General features: G+C 37.3%; 1 protein-coding gene across 1 annotated transcript in view; it reads left to right on the plus strand.

Moving 5' to 3' along the window:
* Positions 1-18869, plus strand: part of VTA1 (vesicle trafficking 1) — a 76879-nt gene that overhangs the window by 10672 nt on the left and 47338 nt on the right. Inside the window, exons 2-4 of the mRNA XM_030556453.1 lie at positions 13382-13476; positions 17294-17421; positions 18649-18724. Of these exons, the coding sequence (XP_030412313.1) occupies positions 13382-13476; positions 17294-17421; positions 18649-18724 (299 nt within the window). The remainder of the gene's footprint in view (positions 1-13381; positions 13477-17293; positions 17422-18648; positions 18725-18869) is intronic.

An 18869-nucleotide genomic window follows, 5' to 3' on the forward strand; every position in this document is an offset into this window, starting at 1 on the left:
TGAGAGGGACATAAGGGGAAGGCATGTGACCTCCCCATCTGACCCCCAGTGTGATTCCTCCCCAGACTGGGCCCTCCCCTACCCTCTGGGTGTCTACATCCATAACCTGGGGGAGGGGGTCTGACTGTCCTCCTACTGCTACGCTGTAGACTTCTGCTGTACAGACTCCAGGCAGGAGGACTCAGGAGACGCATCTGCATGGAAGGGCTGGGGGCTGAGCTGGGGGTGGTACTGGCCGTGCTGAGGAGCATGAAAGAAGTTATTATTTCTGTTGCTACAGAACAATTGTCCTCATAGGATTGAATGGGTCTGGAAATAAGGATGGATTGATTTTCAAATGAAGGCAATTTAAATTATGATTTAAATCACCAAGTGGAAATCCTTAATTTAAATAGCAAAGAGTCCTAACAGACGTGTTGGAGCATGAGCTTTCATGGGTGAATACCCACTTCGTCGACATGCATCCAGTGAAGTGGGTATTCACCCACGAAAGCTCATGCTCCAATACGTCTGTTAATCTGTAAGGTGCCAGAGGACTCTCTGCTGCTTTTACAGATCCAGACTAACATGGCTACCCCCTGATACTTGATTTAAATAGTCGATGTTAGTCAACTTTTACAGTTGTACTTTAGTTACTTTCTAAACAAAATTGCATTCTCATTGGTCGATATAACCATTAAAACATGTTCACTTACAACTAAATAAAGCCTTTGTGCTAGATTTGGTACATCTTTTTTCTACCTAAGAGAGTATGCTGTAACTATATACATATATTTAAGCAACAATATATAGCTTTATATTTTCAGATACTTATTAATTGTACATTTTATATGTTAGAAAATTAGTGAATAATATATTGCTTATTTATAACAACAAAATAATTTTTTGCTCATGATTTGTGTCGAGCTGGATTAGGATGGTAACTGGAATTTAATTAAATGCGCAAGACATCATATAAAATTTATTTTTATTAAAACAACCTTAAATGTCGTGGGCACACACTTCTCTTACCAAAACATATTTCACATTTACAACTAAAAGATTTAAAAAAGAAACAGAGGTATTAGCTGTAGTCAGTGAATAAAGTTGATTACTGGTATTTCAGGCGAGCCTGGCAAAATTTTCAAATATGTCTAAGTGAAAGTGACTGGAGCTTAAGTTCCTACTTGCCTAAGTCTGTTGAAAATCAGACAACCTAAGTTACTTGGGCTGTGTTTCAGACTTTTAAAATAAGTAAATCTCAGGCCCTCCCTCTTTGTTTTTATGCATAGGCATTTTCAATTCCCAATCGATTTCTCAACTTTGAATGAATTAGTCCACATGAAGAAAATAGTCTTTCTATGCCGGCACAGAGGCTACAGCTGTCAGAAGCCAGTTTAGCAGTTCAGCATGATATCGTTCCCAGTGCTTAGCGCCTGACTTTTACCAGTTCAGTGGTGTGACTTTCTTTAAAACATAATCAGCAAACATATATTGCATGAAGGGTTCACCTCCAGCCCTGAAATTTATTATGGTGGTATGACTTGAAGGGTGACTATTAGATGCCCATGTCATAGCAGATGTATCTTCTTCAGCAGTTTGACATCTACTCTGGTACTTTGGCTTGAGAATATTGGCAAGAAAATGAGGTGGAGTAAGTGCTTGACCTATCTGCTTCTCTCCTGCCTTAACATTGTCGAGTATTTCTTTCTTCAGTGTCCTTTCCAAATTTCAACAGTATCACCAGTACAGCAGCAATCTTTCTGCAGTTTGTTCAAAGCTATGGAAATAGGTTTCAGTGTATTCAGCATATCTTCTATATTTCTCTTTAGTGCAATGTTGACTGCTTTGTCTGTGATAGTTCCATCTATTTTGTCACGATTTTCTTCATAAATTGTCATCAGAATAGGCCAATTCTTAATAAATAGCTCAAAACATTCAGCCATTGAATTCCATTGTACATCCTGGGGGAGAAATAGTTTGGATCCTGTTGCTTTCCAGTAAAGCTGAAATTAAGTGGTTATTACTGAAGTAGTTTTAAATTTCAACAATATTTTCCTTTATTCCTGGAGTTTTACTTAAGTCTTTGGCTAAAATATGCATCAGATGAGCTCTGCACCCATATGTTATAAGTTTCAGGTTCCCTCAATTACCTTCTAGATTTCTTCTCATCTTTGCTACATTTGCAGCATTGTCTGTGATAAAGCTTCACTTTGATACTTTAATTTTTGTTCACAGTTTTTTATAGTTTTTACTGCTACTTCTTTTTAGTATTCTGCTATATAGTCATTTCCTGATGTATCAGTTGTTTCTGTAAAATAGAACATCTTCTGTCATCAGACAAATACAACAGGATCATTGTGTACGTTTCTTCACCCATCAAGACTCAGATTAAGGCATTTCCTATCCATGTTTTTTGCGCGCTGTTCAATTTCTTTCTCATACACTGTATCCAGCATACTTCCAGCAGTGTCTGCTCTACTGGGTGGAGTGTAGCCTGGTCATAATAATTGAACCATGTCAATGAAATGTTTTGTTCTAAACAAGATGAAAGGGGGGAATTTGTTGCATAAATGAACCAAGCAATCTTTTCATCTATGGAGTCTTGCTGGAATTTGCTGGTCCTGATTACAGCTCATCCATGGTTTTACTGGATGATGATGACAGTACTTTTTGGTAAACTTACCGCTGATGTGTGTTTAGTTGCAGTGCTGCTGGTGGTACACATTGCAGATGGTGGACGTTCATAATCCCTTATGTCTAAGAAGGACCCTGGAAAAAAAAATGATAAAGGAAGTCGCTCGCTGAATATTACTCAGTGCACTGTTTTAAAAAAATGATTGTAAATGCAAGATTCCTCCTACTGCAAATGTTTGTAATACATTTTAAATGATAAAATTTATTCTAAACCAAGTTTTATAGGGAAGATAATTGATAAATATACAGATTAACTAAATCTATTTAAACTCTTATCTCTAGCAGCATACCAAACAGGTTGGGAAAAAAAGGGGTTTAAAAGTTAAAATTCATAAATATCTAATAGAACTTTATTTTTAAACAGGAAATCTTCAACTAGGACAGGGGTAGGCAACCTATGGCATGTGTGCCAAAGGTGGCATGTGAGCTGATTTTCAGTGGCACTCATACCGCCTGGGTCCTGGCCACTGGTCCCAGGGGCTCTGCATTTTAATTTAATTTTAAATGAAGCTTCTTAAACATTTAAAAAACTTTATTTACTTTACATACAACAATAGTTTAGTTATATCTTATAGACTTAAGAAAGAGACCTTCTAAAAATGTTAAAATGTATTATCAGCACGTGAACCTTAAATTAGAGTGAATAAATGAAGACCTCAGCACACCACTTCTGAAAGGTTGCCGACTCCAACCTAAGGTGTTTGATTATATTGAGCAATAAAAAATAATTCAGAAATCCAGCATTAACAGTAATAATATAGTTGATAAATATTCCTACAAAAAATTCATGTGCCAATTATATTTGCATACAACATTTTGAAATTCATAGTAAGTAATCACACCTAACATGCAATTTTATTACAATAACTTGTCATAGATTATCATTTATTAGCATACTAGAACCTGGTAGGCAATCCATAAGAATGATGCAAAAATAAGTTTACTAACCAGTTGATTCAGATTGTTCAGGCATGTCCACATCATCATCTTCAGGTCATTTATTTCTGAGGAGTATTTTTCATTATGGTGTTTCATTCTGTCAGTTAGGACTTGCACCTATTGGCAATGTTCCTGTTTTACCCAATGGTAGAGGAGTTTCTTGAAATCTTCCAAATAGGGTCTTTTTATGACCTTCAGCCAAGACAGTTTTTTCCTCTGGTCCCAGGTGTTGAATCAACATAGAGGCTGCATTCTGAAGAATACTGTTCCTTCTTCCCACAGTGTCTTGCTTGAACACCAATATTGATCCTTTTTTTTTTTTTTCTTTTCACACTTTGTTTGTTATCCTTTGTTACATAAACTGGATCCACCCCTCCCCAGTTCTTCACCCTGGGGGAAAAAAACAAACTAACAGCTATGGAAGATTTCTACTCGTGTAACTCACATGCATTTTGCACTGAGAGAGACAGATGAGAAATTAATGGATCTCAGTTTGTTTGTATCTCATTCTGTGTACACATGCAAGAAGACGTAGCAAGGCCATTTACTTGAAGTGCCTAGAACCATCCAAAGCAAGGGCTTGTAGTTACTGGGCAAGTTAGTGCTCTTCCATTAACTGGAGAGTAAGTTTCTGTGGTGAGTTGACTCATAAATAGTCATAATTTTGAGAACTGAGCCTGTCAGGGACAAGCTATAAAATAGGAATAAGAGACCGAGGTAGGCTCAATGGATGATCCTGATGCGATACAAGATGGGGGTCTCCGGGAGTCAGAGGCCAGGTCTCAATGTCCCCCACAACATCAAGTCCTTACTACAGTACATGACCTGTTGTGCCATATTCTTAAAGCTTGATCTAAAAAATTAGATGTTTTTCCTCTGATTTTTAATTTATTTAGAAAAGCATCTTTTAACTCAACACTTTTGATGGTGACAGTCCTAGATTCAACATATTGATTAAATATTTTGAGATTATAATAATGTCAGATGATAACATATTTTTATTAAATTCAGAATTCATTTTAAACAGGTTTATTTTTAAAAAGAAAATCTCATAATTTACATAAAATAAAAAGTCAGAATTAAATTTTAAAAAATCCAATTTAAAAATATATATATGTTTCTTTTAATCTGCCCTCCTAGAGAGAGAAATACCTATTCGTCATTGCAATTCAGTCATCTCTCTAGGCCAGAGTAGAAGCATGTGGTGGGGCAGAGTTAGAAGCTAGCAGCTAACAATAATATCAGTTCTGTGGATAGAACTTCATTTGCTGCTATTTTATTTTTATTTAGTACTAAATTCATTTAAAAAAGAAAAAAAGTTTGTTATCCTGACTGAAATCTGGAATAATTTACCATGTTATAGAAATGAGTGTTATGCACAAATTAAAGATAAACTACTCACGGAGAAATTGTGCTGTGCATTAGCAAAGGAGGAATAAACTAGTATTGCGTGACATAAATAAAAGCAGAACAGTTTGTGTCAAAGCTCATTGTATAATTCCTTCCAGCACACCCACACTTAGTATTTACTGAACAAAGATTAAGGACAACAAATTGAAACATAAATATGAAGTTGCTTGGAAAAACATTTTTTTGCTAATTATTACTTGCCAAGTCTCTCTGACTTTGAAGATAAATGTCCTGTATTAGCAAGTACTCCTTGCAGTATTAAATGATGGTGGCAGTAGCTTACTCCACAAACCTTTCTTTACCTCTCCACCACCCCAGTCTCTGCATGTTGATTTAGTTTTTGAGTAGGCAAAATTTGAGCTGCTAAAACATTTCATTAATTTTAAGAACATGGGAGCAAAGATATATAGTTTTGTTATTATATATTAAGCAAATTGCTTGAAACAGAGGTGAGATTAGAAGTGAGTAATCAGCATCTTTATTCATCTTCAGATATCTCACATCTGTATCACAAGTAGTAATGAAGATTTGTAGGTCGCTTTTTTTCCTGACAAAGAATACCAAAGCACTTCTAACAGGTCCAGTTAAGACTTTGGAAATGTGTGTGTTCTTGCAGCTGGAATGTATGATTAACTATGGCTTTTATTTCAGAAGTTACAACTGCTTGGCTTTCTTTCCACTGAGTATATTTTTGATCTAAAGGTTAACCTCAAGTGGCTGCCTTCATTTTAAGCCTAGCTCTTCAGTTTGCAGAGTATTATTGGTTCCTTTAAGGACAAGCACTAAATAAATTGTTTCAAGTTTAACAGAAGAGAAGTAATTGGAAAATGAGCTTCATAATCATCTTGATGTAAAATGACATCTTGAGCCATTAAGCTCTTGTGTAAAGTGTTCTAATTGTTTTAAAAGGAGACACCTTTGCCTGAAATAATACAGTTTTACTATAACGCATAAGGAGAATCTCATTCTGTGCTGTATGTGATATTAAGCAACTTAGCCTCCCTATGAGGCTATTAGAAATCAAACATTGTCAGACAAAACAGAATGTGTGTGACTTTAGCAAGTGTCATAGCTATATGTTCTATTGCTTTTGCAATATTACGGAAACTAAAATGTCTGGGTTTAAGGGAATGTAAGCAATTCAGTCTGTTTTCTTTAAGAAAAGAAATGAGGAAATATCATTGATGATTTATTAATGTTTGGGTTCCCTCAGCAAATTGGTGGGAAGAGGTGGGGATTTGTTTCTCACTTGGAAGTGAACCTAAACACTGAGAACTCCTATCTTTCTTAGCAATGCTTAGGGCCTGGTAAGTTTTGTCTTCCGGCTATGAGGTGTCTGTTAAAAAATTCAGTAAAGGAACAACCTGGACTTGAGAAGAAAAATTGGGCATCACTGACTACAGCTCAGTGAAGATATCTGCTCGTTGTGCAATTGCAGTCAGAATAACAAATATGTGAAGCCCTTATCCTTCACACACCTACACGCATGTTCAGCCTCACTTTTGGACTGTAGTAAAATTAAGTATATCGTTGTGGGATCGGGACCTTAGTTTGCATAAGCAACCGGATGGAGAAAAATATAATGCTTATGGCTTACTCCCAACTGGAATACTTTGGTCATCCCTTCTTTAAAAGGATATTTCAGAGTGTTTCTAGGGAGGTGGGGGAGGAGGGCTAGAGAAGGGTCACAAAAATGATTAGAGGCATGGAAACACTTTCATATGAAGAGAGATTGAAAAGATTAGGTTTGTTTACCTTAGAAAGGAGACATCAAAAAAGTACATAAAACAATTAATGGAATAGAGGATGTAGATGGGACATTTCTATTTTCTCCCTGTCTTAGGAGCAACAAATTCAAAAGTGAAAACCAAGAAATAATTTTTGCATAAATCTGAATTAGATCATCACTGATGTTATTGAGTCCAAAAATTTAATAGAATTCAAAAAGAGCTTAGATATTTATATGCATAACAAGAATATCCAGAGATTTTATAGTTAATACAACAAATTTTAAAGGAGATATTAAACCTCATACTACAGGTTTTATGCCAAACTCTATTAAAAATTAGGATGAGACCTAATGTGGGAGGTAGGTTATTCTGCATCTGCCTAACGCAGTGTTTCTTGTAAGCTCCTCTGAAGCCTCTGGTGCTGGCCATCATCAGAAATCATTGGACTGGTTGGTTTGTGGATCTGATCCAGTATGGCAATTTCTATGTTCCTGTAACACAGCCATGAGGGGCAAAAAGTAGGGAAAAAATCTAGGGTGTTTTTAAAATGTATTTAATTGTATCTGGGACCACAAACACTAAAATGCCATAATCATATGGTTAGCCCTTACTGCAGGGCAGAGTTAAAGTTATTTGGGTGCTTTCCATTTGCTTATTTTAATATGTTTGGGTTTCTTTTAAGTGTATCCTTAATTCTAAATTTTGTGGATTTGTAATGCTTGGTTTTAGGATTATTGCAGCACCTTGGAGGATAAAAAAAATTACTGGTACATACTCTTAAACTTAACTATATCTTAATGTAGGTGGGGTGCTGAGGGATGGGATAAGGATAAGGGGGTACATATGATAAATTCCATCTGCTTTTAAACTTACTGCATTTCTTTCAATTGCCAAACTCTTATTTTCATAGACTCATAGGTCAGAAGGGACCAATCTGATCATCTAGTCTGACCTCCTGCACAAGGCAGGCCACAGAACCCCACCCATCCAATTTTATAACAACCCCTATCCCAGGATCGAGTTAATGAAATCTTCAAAATTGGTTTGAAGACCTCAAGCTGCAGAGAAACCACCAGCAAGCGACCCGTGCCCCACGCTGCAGGGGAAGGCGAAAAACCTCCAGGGCCCCTGCCAATCCGCCCTGGAGGAAAATTCCTTCCCGACCCCAAATATGGCGATCAGCTAAACCCTGAGCATGTGGGCAAGAGTCACCAGCCAGCACCCAAGAAGGAATTCTCTGCAGTAACTCAGTTCCCATGCCATCCAACATCTCCCTGCAGATCATTGAGCAGACCTTTCTGGTGGTAATCCAAGATCAATTGCCCAAATTAACAATCCTATCATAACATCCCCTCCATATACTTATCAAGCTTTGTCTTAAAGCCAGGAAAGTCTTGTGCCCCCACTACTTCCCTCGGAAGGCTGTTCCAGAACTTCACTCCCCTAATGGTTAGAAACCTTCATCTAATTTCAAGTCTAAACTTCCTAATATCCAGTTTATACCCATTCGTCCTCGTGCCTACATTAGTACTAAACTTAAATAATTCCTCTCCCTCCCTAACGTTAACCCCCCTGATATATTTATATAGAGCAAGCATATCCCCCCGCAGCCTTCTTTTGGCCAGGCTAAACAAGCCAAGCTCTTTGAGTCTCCTTTCATAAGGCAGTTTTTCCATTCCTCGGATCATCCTTGTAGCCCGTCTCTGAACCTGTTCCAGTTTGAATTCATCCTTCTTGAACATGGGACACCAGAACTGCACACAGTATTCCAGACGGGGTCTCACCAACGCCTTGTATAACGGTACTAACACCTCCTTATCCTTGCAGGAAATACCCCGCCTGATGCATCCCAAAATCGCATTTGCTTTTTTAACAGCCGTATCACACTGGCGACTCATAGTCATCCTGCTATCAACCAGCACCCCAAGGTCCTTCTCCTCCTCCGTCGCTTCCAACTGATGCGCCCCCAACGTATATCCAAAATTCTTATTATTAATTCCTAAATGCATAACCTTGCACTTTTCACTATTGTATTTCATCCTATTTCTATTACTCCAGTTTACAAGGTGGTTCAGATCTTCCTGAATAGTATCCCTGTCCTTCTCCGTGTTAGCAATACCCCCCCAGCTTCGTGTCATCCGCAGACTTTATTAGCACATTCCCGCTCTTTGTGCCAAGGTCAGTAATAAAAAGGTTAAATAAGATCGGTCCCAAAACCGATCCTTGAGGGACTCCACTAGTGACCTCCTTCCAGCCTGACAATTCACCTTCAATACGACCCTCTGGAGTCTCCCCTTTAACCAATTCCTTATCCAACTTACAACTTTCATATTCATTCCCATCTTTCCAATTTGACTAACAGTTCCCCGTGCGGAACCGTGTCGAACGCCTTACTGAAATCTAGGTAAATTATATCTACCGCATTTCCTTTATCTAAGTAATCCGTCACCTTCTCAAAGAAGGAGATCAGATTGGTTTGGCACGATCTACCTTTACTAAATCCGTGTTGCAATTTGTCCCAATTACCATTGACCTCTATGTCCTTGACTACTTTCTCCCTTAAAATTTTTTCCAAGACCTTGCATACTACAGATGTCAAGCTAACAGGCCTATAATTACCCAGATCACTTTATTCCCTTTCTTAAAAATAGGAACTACATTAGCAATCCTCCAATCATACGGCACAACCCCTGAGTTTACCGATTGCTTAAAAATTTTCGCTAACGGGCTCGCAATTTCACGCGCCAGTTCCTTTAATATCCTCGGATGGAGATTGTCCGGGCCCTCCGACTTCGTCCCATCGAGCTGTTCAAGTACGGCCTCTACCTCAGTTGCGGTAATATCCACTTCCATATCCACATTCCCGTTTATCATCCCTCCATCATCGCAAGGTTCACTAGTCTTATTAAAAACTGAAGCAAAGTACTTGTTTAGATGTTGGGCCATGCCTAGGTTATCCTTAATCTCCATTCCATCCTCAGTGTATAGCGGCCCCACTTCTTCTTTCTTTGTTTTCTTCTTATTTATGTGGCTGTAGAACCTTTTACTATTGGTTTTGATTCCCTTTGCAAGGTCCAGTTCAATGCGGCTTTTAGCCTTCCTCACTTTATCCCTACATGTTCTGACCTCACCAAGGTAGCTTTCCTTACTGATCCTGCCTTTCTTCCACTCCCTGTAAACTGTTTGCTTTTGTCTAATCCCCTCTCTGAGTTGTTTGCTCATCCAGTTTGGCCTACAACTCCTGCCCATGGTTTTTTTCCCCTTTCTCGGGATGCAGGCTTCCGACAGTCTCCGCAGCTGCGACTTAAAGTAATTCCAGGCCTCCTCCGCATTCAAATCCACTAATTCCTCCGTCCAATCCACTTCCCTAACTAATTTCCTTAACTCTTTAAAATTAGCCCTCGAGAAGTCAAAAACCCTAATCCCAGATCTACATTTGTTTATCCTTCCATCTAGTTTGAACTGAATCAGCTCATGATCACTCGAACCAAGGTTGTCCCCTACCACCATTTCTTCTACGAGGTCCTCACTGCTCACTAACACCAAATCTAAAATGGCATCTCCTCTCGTAGGTACTTCAACTACTTGATGAAGAAATCCATCTGCTATCACATCCAGAAAAATCTGACCCCTATTATTCTTGCAAGTACTCGTCCTCCAGTCTATATCCGGGAAGTTGAAGTCCCCCATAATCACACATTTCCCCTTTGTGTTTACTTCATTAAAGACATTAAAGAGGTCTCTATCCATATCCCAATCAGATCCCGGCGGTCTGTAGCACACGCCGAGCACTATCTCAGGGGAAGCTCTAGTTGCTTTTTTACCCAATGTGATTTTCGCCCAGACAGACTCTGTCTTATCCATTCCATCGCTTCTTATTTCACTACAGTTAATGTCATCATTGATGTACAAGGCTACTCCACCACCTTTGCCTTTCTTTCTGTCTTTTCTAAACAGCACATAGCCTTCAATACCCGTGCTCCAGTCATGAGTACTATTCCACCAGGTTTCAGTTATCCCTATAATATCCGGTTTCACTTCCTGCACTAGTAACTCCAGTTCCTCCATCTTGTTACCTAGACTCCTCGCATTAGTGTACAGACCTTTTAATTTTCGGCGTTTGCCATCAGTGACATTCTTTCCCCCGTCGTGCAGAAACCTTTTACCACCAGCAGCACCCGTTACTCTGGTTTCTCCACTATTCCTCCTTGGATCAAATCTTGGGACCACAAGGGTATCCCCTCTCACTTTGTTTACTTCCCTCTCCAGGTTACATTCCGGCGTGGAGATCTCCTGAACATCTCCCAACCATCTCCCCCAACTTCCTAGTTTAAAGCTCTCTTGATGAGGTCGGCGAGCCTCCATCCTAGAATTCTATTTCCCTCCTTGCTTAGATGAAGTCCATCCTGAGCGAACAGTCGTCTATCCGTAAACGTTTCCCAGTGACCGTACATCCCGAAGCCCTCCTTATAACAGTTGCTCAGAGCTTTTACCCAAAACACATCTTTTGGACTGAAGTTCCTATTCAGTCTCAAAATTAGAACTTTGTTTTTGTTTTTTGTTTGTTTGTATTGTTGATTGTTCAGCTGTTAGGCTATTTTTTAAATTATCCAGATGTGTACAGGGAGGAGTCAGAAGGCAAAAGTACTTTATTTTTCATCTGCTAAAAAATGTTTGTCTTTCTTGTGGTTAAATAACTCAGATTTATTTTAACATTTTAAAACTTGGCCAGTGCATGATCCTGAATAAGGAGTGCATACTTTGTCTGGTTTGAAGAAATTTGGTTTTGAAATAATGTGGTATTTGACCCATGTGAGGTACATTTCCTAAACTTTGAAAAGACTTACCAAATTGTGACACTCGTTCAAACCTAATCACTGATAGCCAGAGTGATTCTGTTCTACTTCAGAATCACTGGAGGAAGCTTGGAGCCAGCAAGTTCAATATGCCCTCTGATTTATCTGCATTCAGAATGGGAGTTGCGGGTTCCCTACCACAACCACTCTCAAGTCCCTCTGTCAGTTGCAAAATCAGCTTGTTACACCCAACCATCCTGCCCCTCTAGGCAATTTTATTGGATGTAATGTATTATGATGTGGAGGGGATACAGATTGATAACTTCAGCATTAATTCACTGGAGTTGTTGAGGCAGTTTCCAATTTAGTGTACATGTATTTTATGGTGATATTTATTTTATAATAATAAAGTGAGTATGTTCTATTCTTGCAACAAAATATCATGATTAGATGACTCCACGTACATTTAGTGACCCATTTACTTTTTAGTTTCAACCATTGTATGGACATATCTTTGTAAAAAAGTCTCCACATTTCCTTCCTTCCTTCCCTCCCCCCTCCTCCCGTCCCCCCCGCCAACATAACATAGAATTATTGATTTGTGTTCCATGTTAAAAAAAAAAAAACTGGAGAAAAAAACCTTTGCATTTTTATCCTGTTACTGTGAAATAGATAAATAAGATAAACCAAGCGGAAAAATAAAATAATATGGGGGAAATCTGAATTCTGTATCAACTACTGTGGATTGTGCTTTTTAAATTTTTACGTAGTATAGGACAGGAGTGGCCAGACTCTGGTTCGCAAGCCACATGTTGCTCTCTTACAGTTGGAGTGCTCCACGAGCTGCACTTTATGTCCCTCCCCCCATTCTCCACCTACCAGACTGGGGGTGGGGAGCTCGGGGCTTCTGCCCTGCGTCAGGGCAGTGGGGCTTCAGCCCCGTCGGCATGCCTGCTGGAGCTTGGGGCTTCAGCCTTGTCAGGTGCCTCCTGCAGGTTGGAAGCCTCGTGCCCCCAGCAGACACGCCCAGCTCTCAAACTTCTGAAGATTATTGTAGAAGGCTCAGAGAGTCAGTAAGTTTTGCCATCTCTGGTATAGAGCATAATTTCAAACCTTATTTAAGAATCATAGAATCATAGATTATTAGGGTTGGAAGGGACCTAAGGAAATCAGGTACAGCAATTTCAGGGAAAGGGGTAACTTCAAAATACTTCTCTGGATAGAGAATCTGCATTTTGAGATTACAAAATGAAAATTCTTGTTTAAATTCCAAAAATATTAAAATTGGACAGGCTGGTTATACCTGTCAAACTTTAAATTTAATCCTATTAAATCAAGATTTTAAAAAAAATAACTATTAGAAGAGAAATTTAAACTCTAAACCAATTAGTTAATTGGGATCAGCTCCTGACATATGCTATTCTTTCAAAAAGGGGGCCTCTTAATGAGGGAAATGGATCTATAACTCCTAATTGTCACTCTAATTCAGATACTCTTATACCTAAGGGAGATGAAATAAGATGGTATTTATTTGCAAATGTTTCGTTATAGTTATATTTTAGGCCTCAGTCTGCAAAAAATTACTGATTGAAATCAATTGATTACTAAGTGCAAAAAGTGAAGCACATGCATAAATCTTTGCAGAATCCAGTTTGCCCGAAATCTGCAATAACGAATGTACTTGAACACTCAATAGGGTTAGAGTTGTGATTTTACAATGTGAAAAATAGTTTCTAAGAATATCTGGTTTTGGGGCAGAGAGAGAGACACACACACTTACTTACTTACTTACTTCATTAGTGACCTTTTAATATTTTCTCTTCTTTTAAGGCCGTTTGTATGCTATGCAGACTGGGATGAAGCTTGACAGTAAAACCCCAGAGTGCCGCAAATTTTTATCCAAACTAATGGATCAATTGGAAACTGTAAGTAGTTGTGGGGTGGTTGTTTTTTTGCTTTACTATTACAGAATCTGCTACTACCTCACTTTTAAAAAATTCATCTTTAAAGAATTGGAATTGCCTCCCTTAGCATTACTTAATGAAACAAACCTATAGGTGCAAGCATACTGTTTAATTGTTGTAATGTATTGTTTTTAGATTAGGATTGAAAAGGGGGAGAGAGTCTACATATATTTACACAAACCTAACTGAAATCTAATACAAACAAAATGTTTACAATAAAATTCCACATGAAGTAAACATGTTACAATGATACTTTATTTAAACTCTACTGAGAAATTAGATGACCTAAGGATAGGATTTTCAAAAGTGCTCATTCATGGCATATCTTTTCTCCTACTGAAGTCAATGAGAGTTTTACCATTGACATCAGTGGATGTGGTTAACCCAGTGCTGACTCCTTTTGAAAATCTTACCCCAAATGTCTTGCTGGAAGGAATAAATCTCTTCCCATTCTGGTAAGGTCAACTAACATAACAATCTAAAATGTTAAGATCTGTCATAACTTCTGAACTCGATCAGTCAAGAATTCATAATGTGGCAACCTTAATCTTACTCACTTATTATGTAAATAATCATCTGAGCCTCTGAGATCAAGGACCAATACTGTGCAAAAGAAAAAAGTATCTTAAACTGAAGAGGAGTAAATTGGAAAAGGAAATGCATGGTTGAATACATCAGTAAAGTTATAGAAACTGAATGCCACCTAATGACTTCTAATGTAAAATTCCTGTTGCCCTTCATAGAGTTGTCTTCCTTTCTCTCCTCCCTGGTGAAGGAAAGCTATGCTTGGAAAATATTGTTTTATCACCATCATGCCAGTTATGAAGGATATTGCAATGTGTCCTCAAAGTGGTCGTTTTTTGAGCTATTCTGATCTCTGATAACAAATCTTTGAACATGTAATCAGAAAGGACTAGTAAGCAATGGAGGGAACACAGAAGTGAAGTGTTGATGGAAGTCTATCCCACTCTGCAGAGAGGCATCCCAAGATGGAGTATCTGCATTGTGTTCATGATCTGTCCTAGAATAGAGTGAATTGTGATAATTGAATCTGGAGGTGACTAATGCATGAATCACTGTGGCCAGAGCCTCATCTGGGAGTAAATAGTAAAGTTTACTAGCAAACTGCAGTGGAAGGAGGATTTTTTTTTTAATTTTTTTAATACCACTGATACTATCTGATGCCTTAGCTTAGGGATGTGTTAAAGGGATTCAGAAAGCATTACATTATTTGAATATGAAGCCAAGAACAATGTACCAGCTAGTTCTTCAAAGCATTTTTCTTACCAGCACTGCCTCAGTCTTGTCTGTGTTCAGTCTGAGCTAGCTGTTAATTCAGTAACTCCTGTCTTGTTGGCATAATGACATTCTTGCATAGCTTTTGTCTTTCGAAAATGCTGTATACAGGAAAGTGGCATTGACATGTTGTCATTGGAGCGTGTTGTATCACGCCACATCTTCAAATGGTCTTATGGGGAAAAAAAAGGGGGAGATTAAATAACTTCTGTGTCTCGGAGAAGAGCAATTTCCCATCACCACTCTCTGAATCCTCTTGGAAATAAGTGACTGGAGCAGTAGTACTACACTATCTACTTCAGCTGTGTTATCTAGGTGGTCCAATAGCACCGTTTGGTTCATATCTGAAAAAAGGTCAAATAATTTGAGCACTGAGATGTGGCCTCTACCCAATCCAATAAGAAGTTGTCTCCATGGTGTGCCCCTGTCTGAAGCTCAGCTGTGGAGAATTGAGGATGTTGCATGTGTCATTTTTTTGTTAGTTAATTGTTGCCCTTTTCTCTCTCTTGCGTAGGAATGGGAGGCTGGAGACAGAAGTATAGTTGGAAGGTTAAGCATCAGATTTTTTTTTTTTTTTTTTTTTAGTGCTTGCACAGGCTAGCATTTTTGGGTTATTTGTCATTTTACCTTCTCTGAAGGAGACGATGATGATTTGTAAACAACAGGCATAATTCTTTTTCACTAGCCAGCAGACGCATAGAAATGTCTTTCTGGTCTGGCTTAAATATTCCTCAGGGCTTTTTGAGCTTTTATGGATGTGAAAGGTCAGACTTTGTCACGGGTGGTGAGGTACAAACAGTTATCATGCTTTGTCAGATGCAGATGCTGTATAACTGTAAAAGTAACATGGCTTAAAGAATAATAACTGAGCTGTCTGGAAATTACCAGGAACAAAATTTCTTATGAAAATCATTATTTTGTAAATAATCGTGGTTAATTATTATTTAATACTGTATATTTGTTACTGCATTATAAAATATTTTACATATTTTGTGAGGATATATCTCTGCATTAGATAATTGTATTATCTTACATGGTTCTAGCAAAGTAAATCCATTGTGCATGCTTTTAGGTTTGAATTATAAACCATAATTTAGTACATAATGTCCAGCCTCAGCACTACAGTGCTCTCTGGGGAAGAATTTCAAAGGCATAACTTTAGATACCTAATTCCCATTGACTTTCAATGAGAGTTAGGCACATGTGTGCTATTTGAGCCTTTGAATATCTATTACTTTATACTGTAGTATGTTTATTAAAACTGCCCCTTTTATATGTAAAATCTTGGCTAAGGAAATCTGCATGAAATGGCAGAGTTCATCTTCAATAAATAAAAGCAGTGACTACAAGTTCGCATGTTTTAGGTCAAATATGAGTCTGACAAAATTACTTACAAATAATGATAATTCACTGGGAAGAAAATTAAGCTTTCTCAAATACCAGTTGTTTTGTAACGTAACTATGATGATAATCATGTTCAATTTACCTTTGTAAAGAGAGAGAACTATTTGATAATGTTTACATTTCAGGTCTAAACTCTCAAGGGGCTGTTTTGGGGTATTTTGTGTGCTTTTTACATTGCTGTAGGGGTTCCTAATATTATAGATGTCTATCCTGTAAAATTAAACTTTATTCATGTGCACCCTTTGGAAAAAAAAAAATACCATTCAAAGTTGCCTTTACAATTTTTGGCAGTATAGAAGTTGTATGTTTGTGCTATGTGTAGTATTCCTATTTTTTGTTCTGTAAGGATAAACTGAGATTTCTTTAAATGCAAACAGTCAGTCTATTCAGGAGCCCTATATCCACCTGTTGTAACTGTACTAGTATTATTTACTTTGCGGATTTTTTTAGGAAACCTGAGGCTTCTTGTACTCTGTAACATCTTTGAAAAGAGGTCTTTGAATTGCAGTTCACTGCTTAGACTGAGCATTCCAGTAAATATTTAGGTCTTTAGAGCAGTCAGGTTAGAGCTGGGACTTCCTTTTTATTAGATCTGAGTTTTTATTAAATACTATAATGTGCAGCACAAAAATGTTTTGTAAGACATAAAAAATATATAGTCACACTGATCTACAGTGTGACTCTATGAAACACACATTATGAATTGGGTAGTGTTCAATCCTTACTCAGAGTTCAGAACATATCGTCTTTCAGATAGTGGAAAAAATGATGTACAGTACTTTAGATATTCCTTCCCAGCAATATGTGTGCATATTCTTTCAGTATTTCTAAAGACCATTGTGAAGAATGCTTCTATGTTAATACACATAGTTCAGAGCAGAGCTATTAGTTCATAATATTTTCTCCCCAAAAGGCTGCGCTCTGTCATAATACAAGAAACTGGAGTGAAGTTGTTAATCATGTCTCTGTGTTTAATTGCATCTGGATTGTTTTGAATTAGCAAACTGATCCTATGTCCTTGAAATTCAATTACTGGGAACTAGTCAGTAACCAGATATGTATTTTTAACTTGCTTCAGATGAAAAAGCAGCTGGGTGATAATGAAGCTATTACTCAGGAAATAGTTGGCTGTGCCCATGTGGAGAATTATGCTTTGAAAATGTTTCTATATGCAGACAATGAAGATAGAGCTGGGCGATTTCACAAGTAAGTGAAGAATGAAAGCAAATGGCTGAAAGTATCTTTAGATTTATTACTTAGATTAGGTAATGAAGACAAGAATCCAGAAATTCAAATAATCAAACTCTGTCGTTCTTTCCTGATTTATGGAAAAAACATTGGGTTGTTATCTGCTGATTGCTCTTGGTGGGTTTTTTTAAACCTGTTCATCACTACCCCTTAAAGCTACCATTATAAAATGGCTAGCATCTCTGAATGGCTTTCAGTACATAATGCCTTATTTTTTTGGCAAATTATGTACCTCGTTTTGAAAACAGCCTTATATTGACCTAAGAAGAAAGACTCCTGAGACCAATACTGAATCATCGTCATCAAACATGACAAAAGTATTTCTACGGCTGTACGACAAAAATATCTGTGATGACACATCACTAATGTGGTTTGATTTATGGTATTACTAGAAAATAATAATAATAATGGCTAATTATTTTTATGAAAATACATTAGAATGTCTTACGAATTGGCATATACAGAGCAGAACTCCAGATCAATTTTGAAAAAATCTGTATTTTGCCTTATAGTTAAAGGGGCATTATCAATTTAAATTGACCCCTAGATCCAAATATTGTGGATAAAGTTTTTTAAACTATGTTCATTTATTGTAAATTTCAGTGACAATTTTTTTTTTAACAAATAAACATTTCTCTATAGTGTTTGATAATAGTGTTATGACAAAGTTAAAGTTAGTGACTTTGACTATAAACAAAAGTGAAACTGATTTAATTATTTTTCATTGTCCAATCTGAAAGAAACATCAAAGCTCTAATAATAAGGAAAATTCTTTTAATCATGTGGTGTTAGCAGCAAAGATTAGAAATTTTGAGTGGAGGGATTACATCATATAATTTTAAAGTTTATAGTATCTCCTTAACTCATTTTTTAAGCACCAATAATAAGCAGAATTCTTAATATTGCTGTGGTGCTACATGTCAAATAGTTCCTTATTCAGTTTGTCTGTGTTATTGTTTTAAGACTTTATTATTAAAATAATACTTATGTAGGATTATCCAGATTAAACTCATTGAAAAAAATGAATGTGCACCTGACTTCAATGAAAAATTGTAACAACTAAGATATGAATTGTCAAATCTACTTTTAGAGATTTTTAGGCCTAAAAATGCTTACCTTTAAAACCTAATACTAGTGATATTCAGCCTAAGAAACTAAAGTTAGCACTATGTTTGTTTCTTGTAGAAACATGATAAAGTCCTTTTATACTGCAAGTCTCCTGTTAGATGTTTTGTCGGTATTTGGGGAGCTCACTGAAGAGGTAAGTTACACAGGTATACAGTTTATCATTGATTGCTTCTTTCCAGCTATGACACAAAGACACGGTTTTAGTCTGTTAAAGCTTTGTTCTACCGTTTGGCTCTCAGTATATTAGCAGTTAATTATGAATGTCAGTGTAGATGGGT

The sequence above is a fragment of the Gopherus evgoodei genome, chromosome 3 (assembly GCF_007399415.2).
Source record: "Gopherus evgoodei ecotype Sinaloan lineage chromosome 3, rGopEvg1_v1.p, whole genome shotgun sequence".
Classification (NCBI taxonomy): domain Eukaryota; kingdom Metazoa; phylum Chordata; order Testudines; family Testudinidae; genus Gopherus; species Gopherus evgoodei.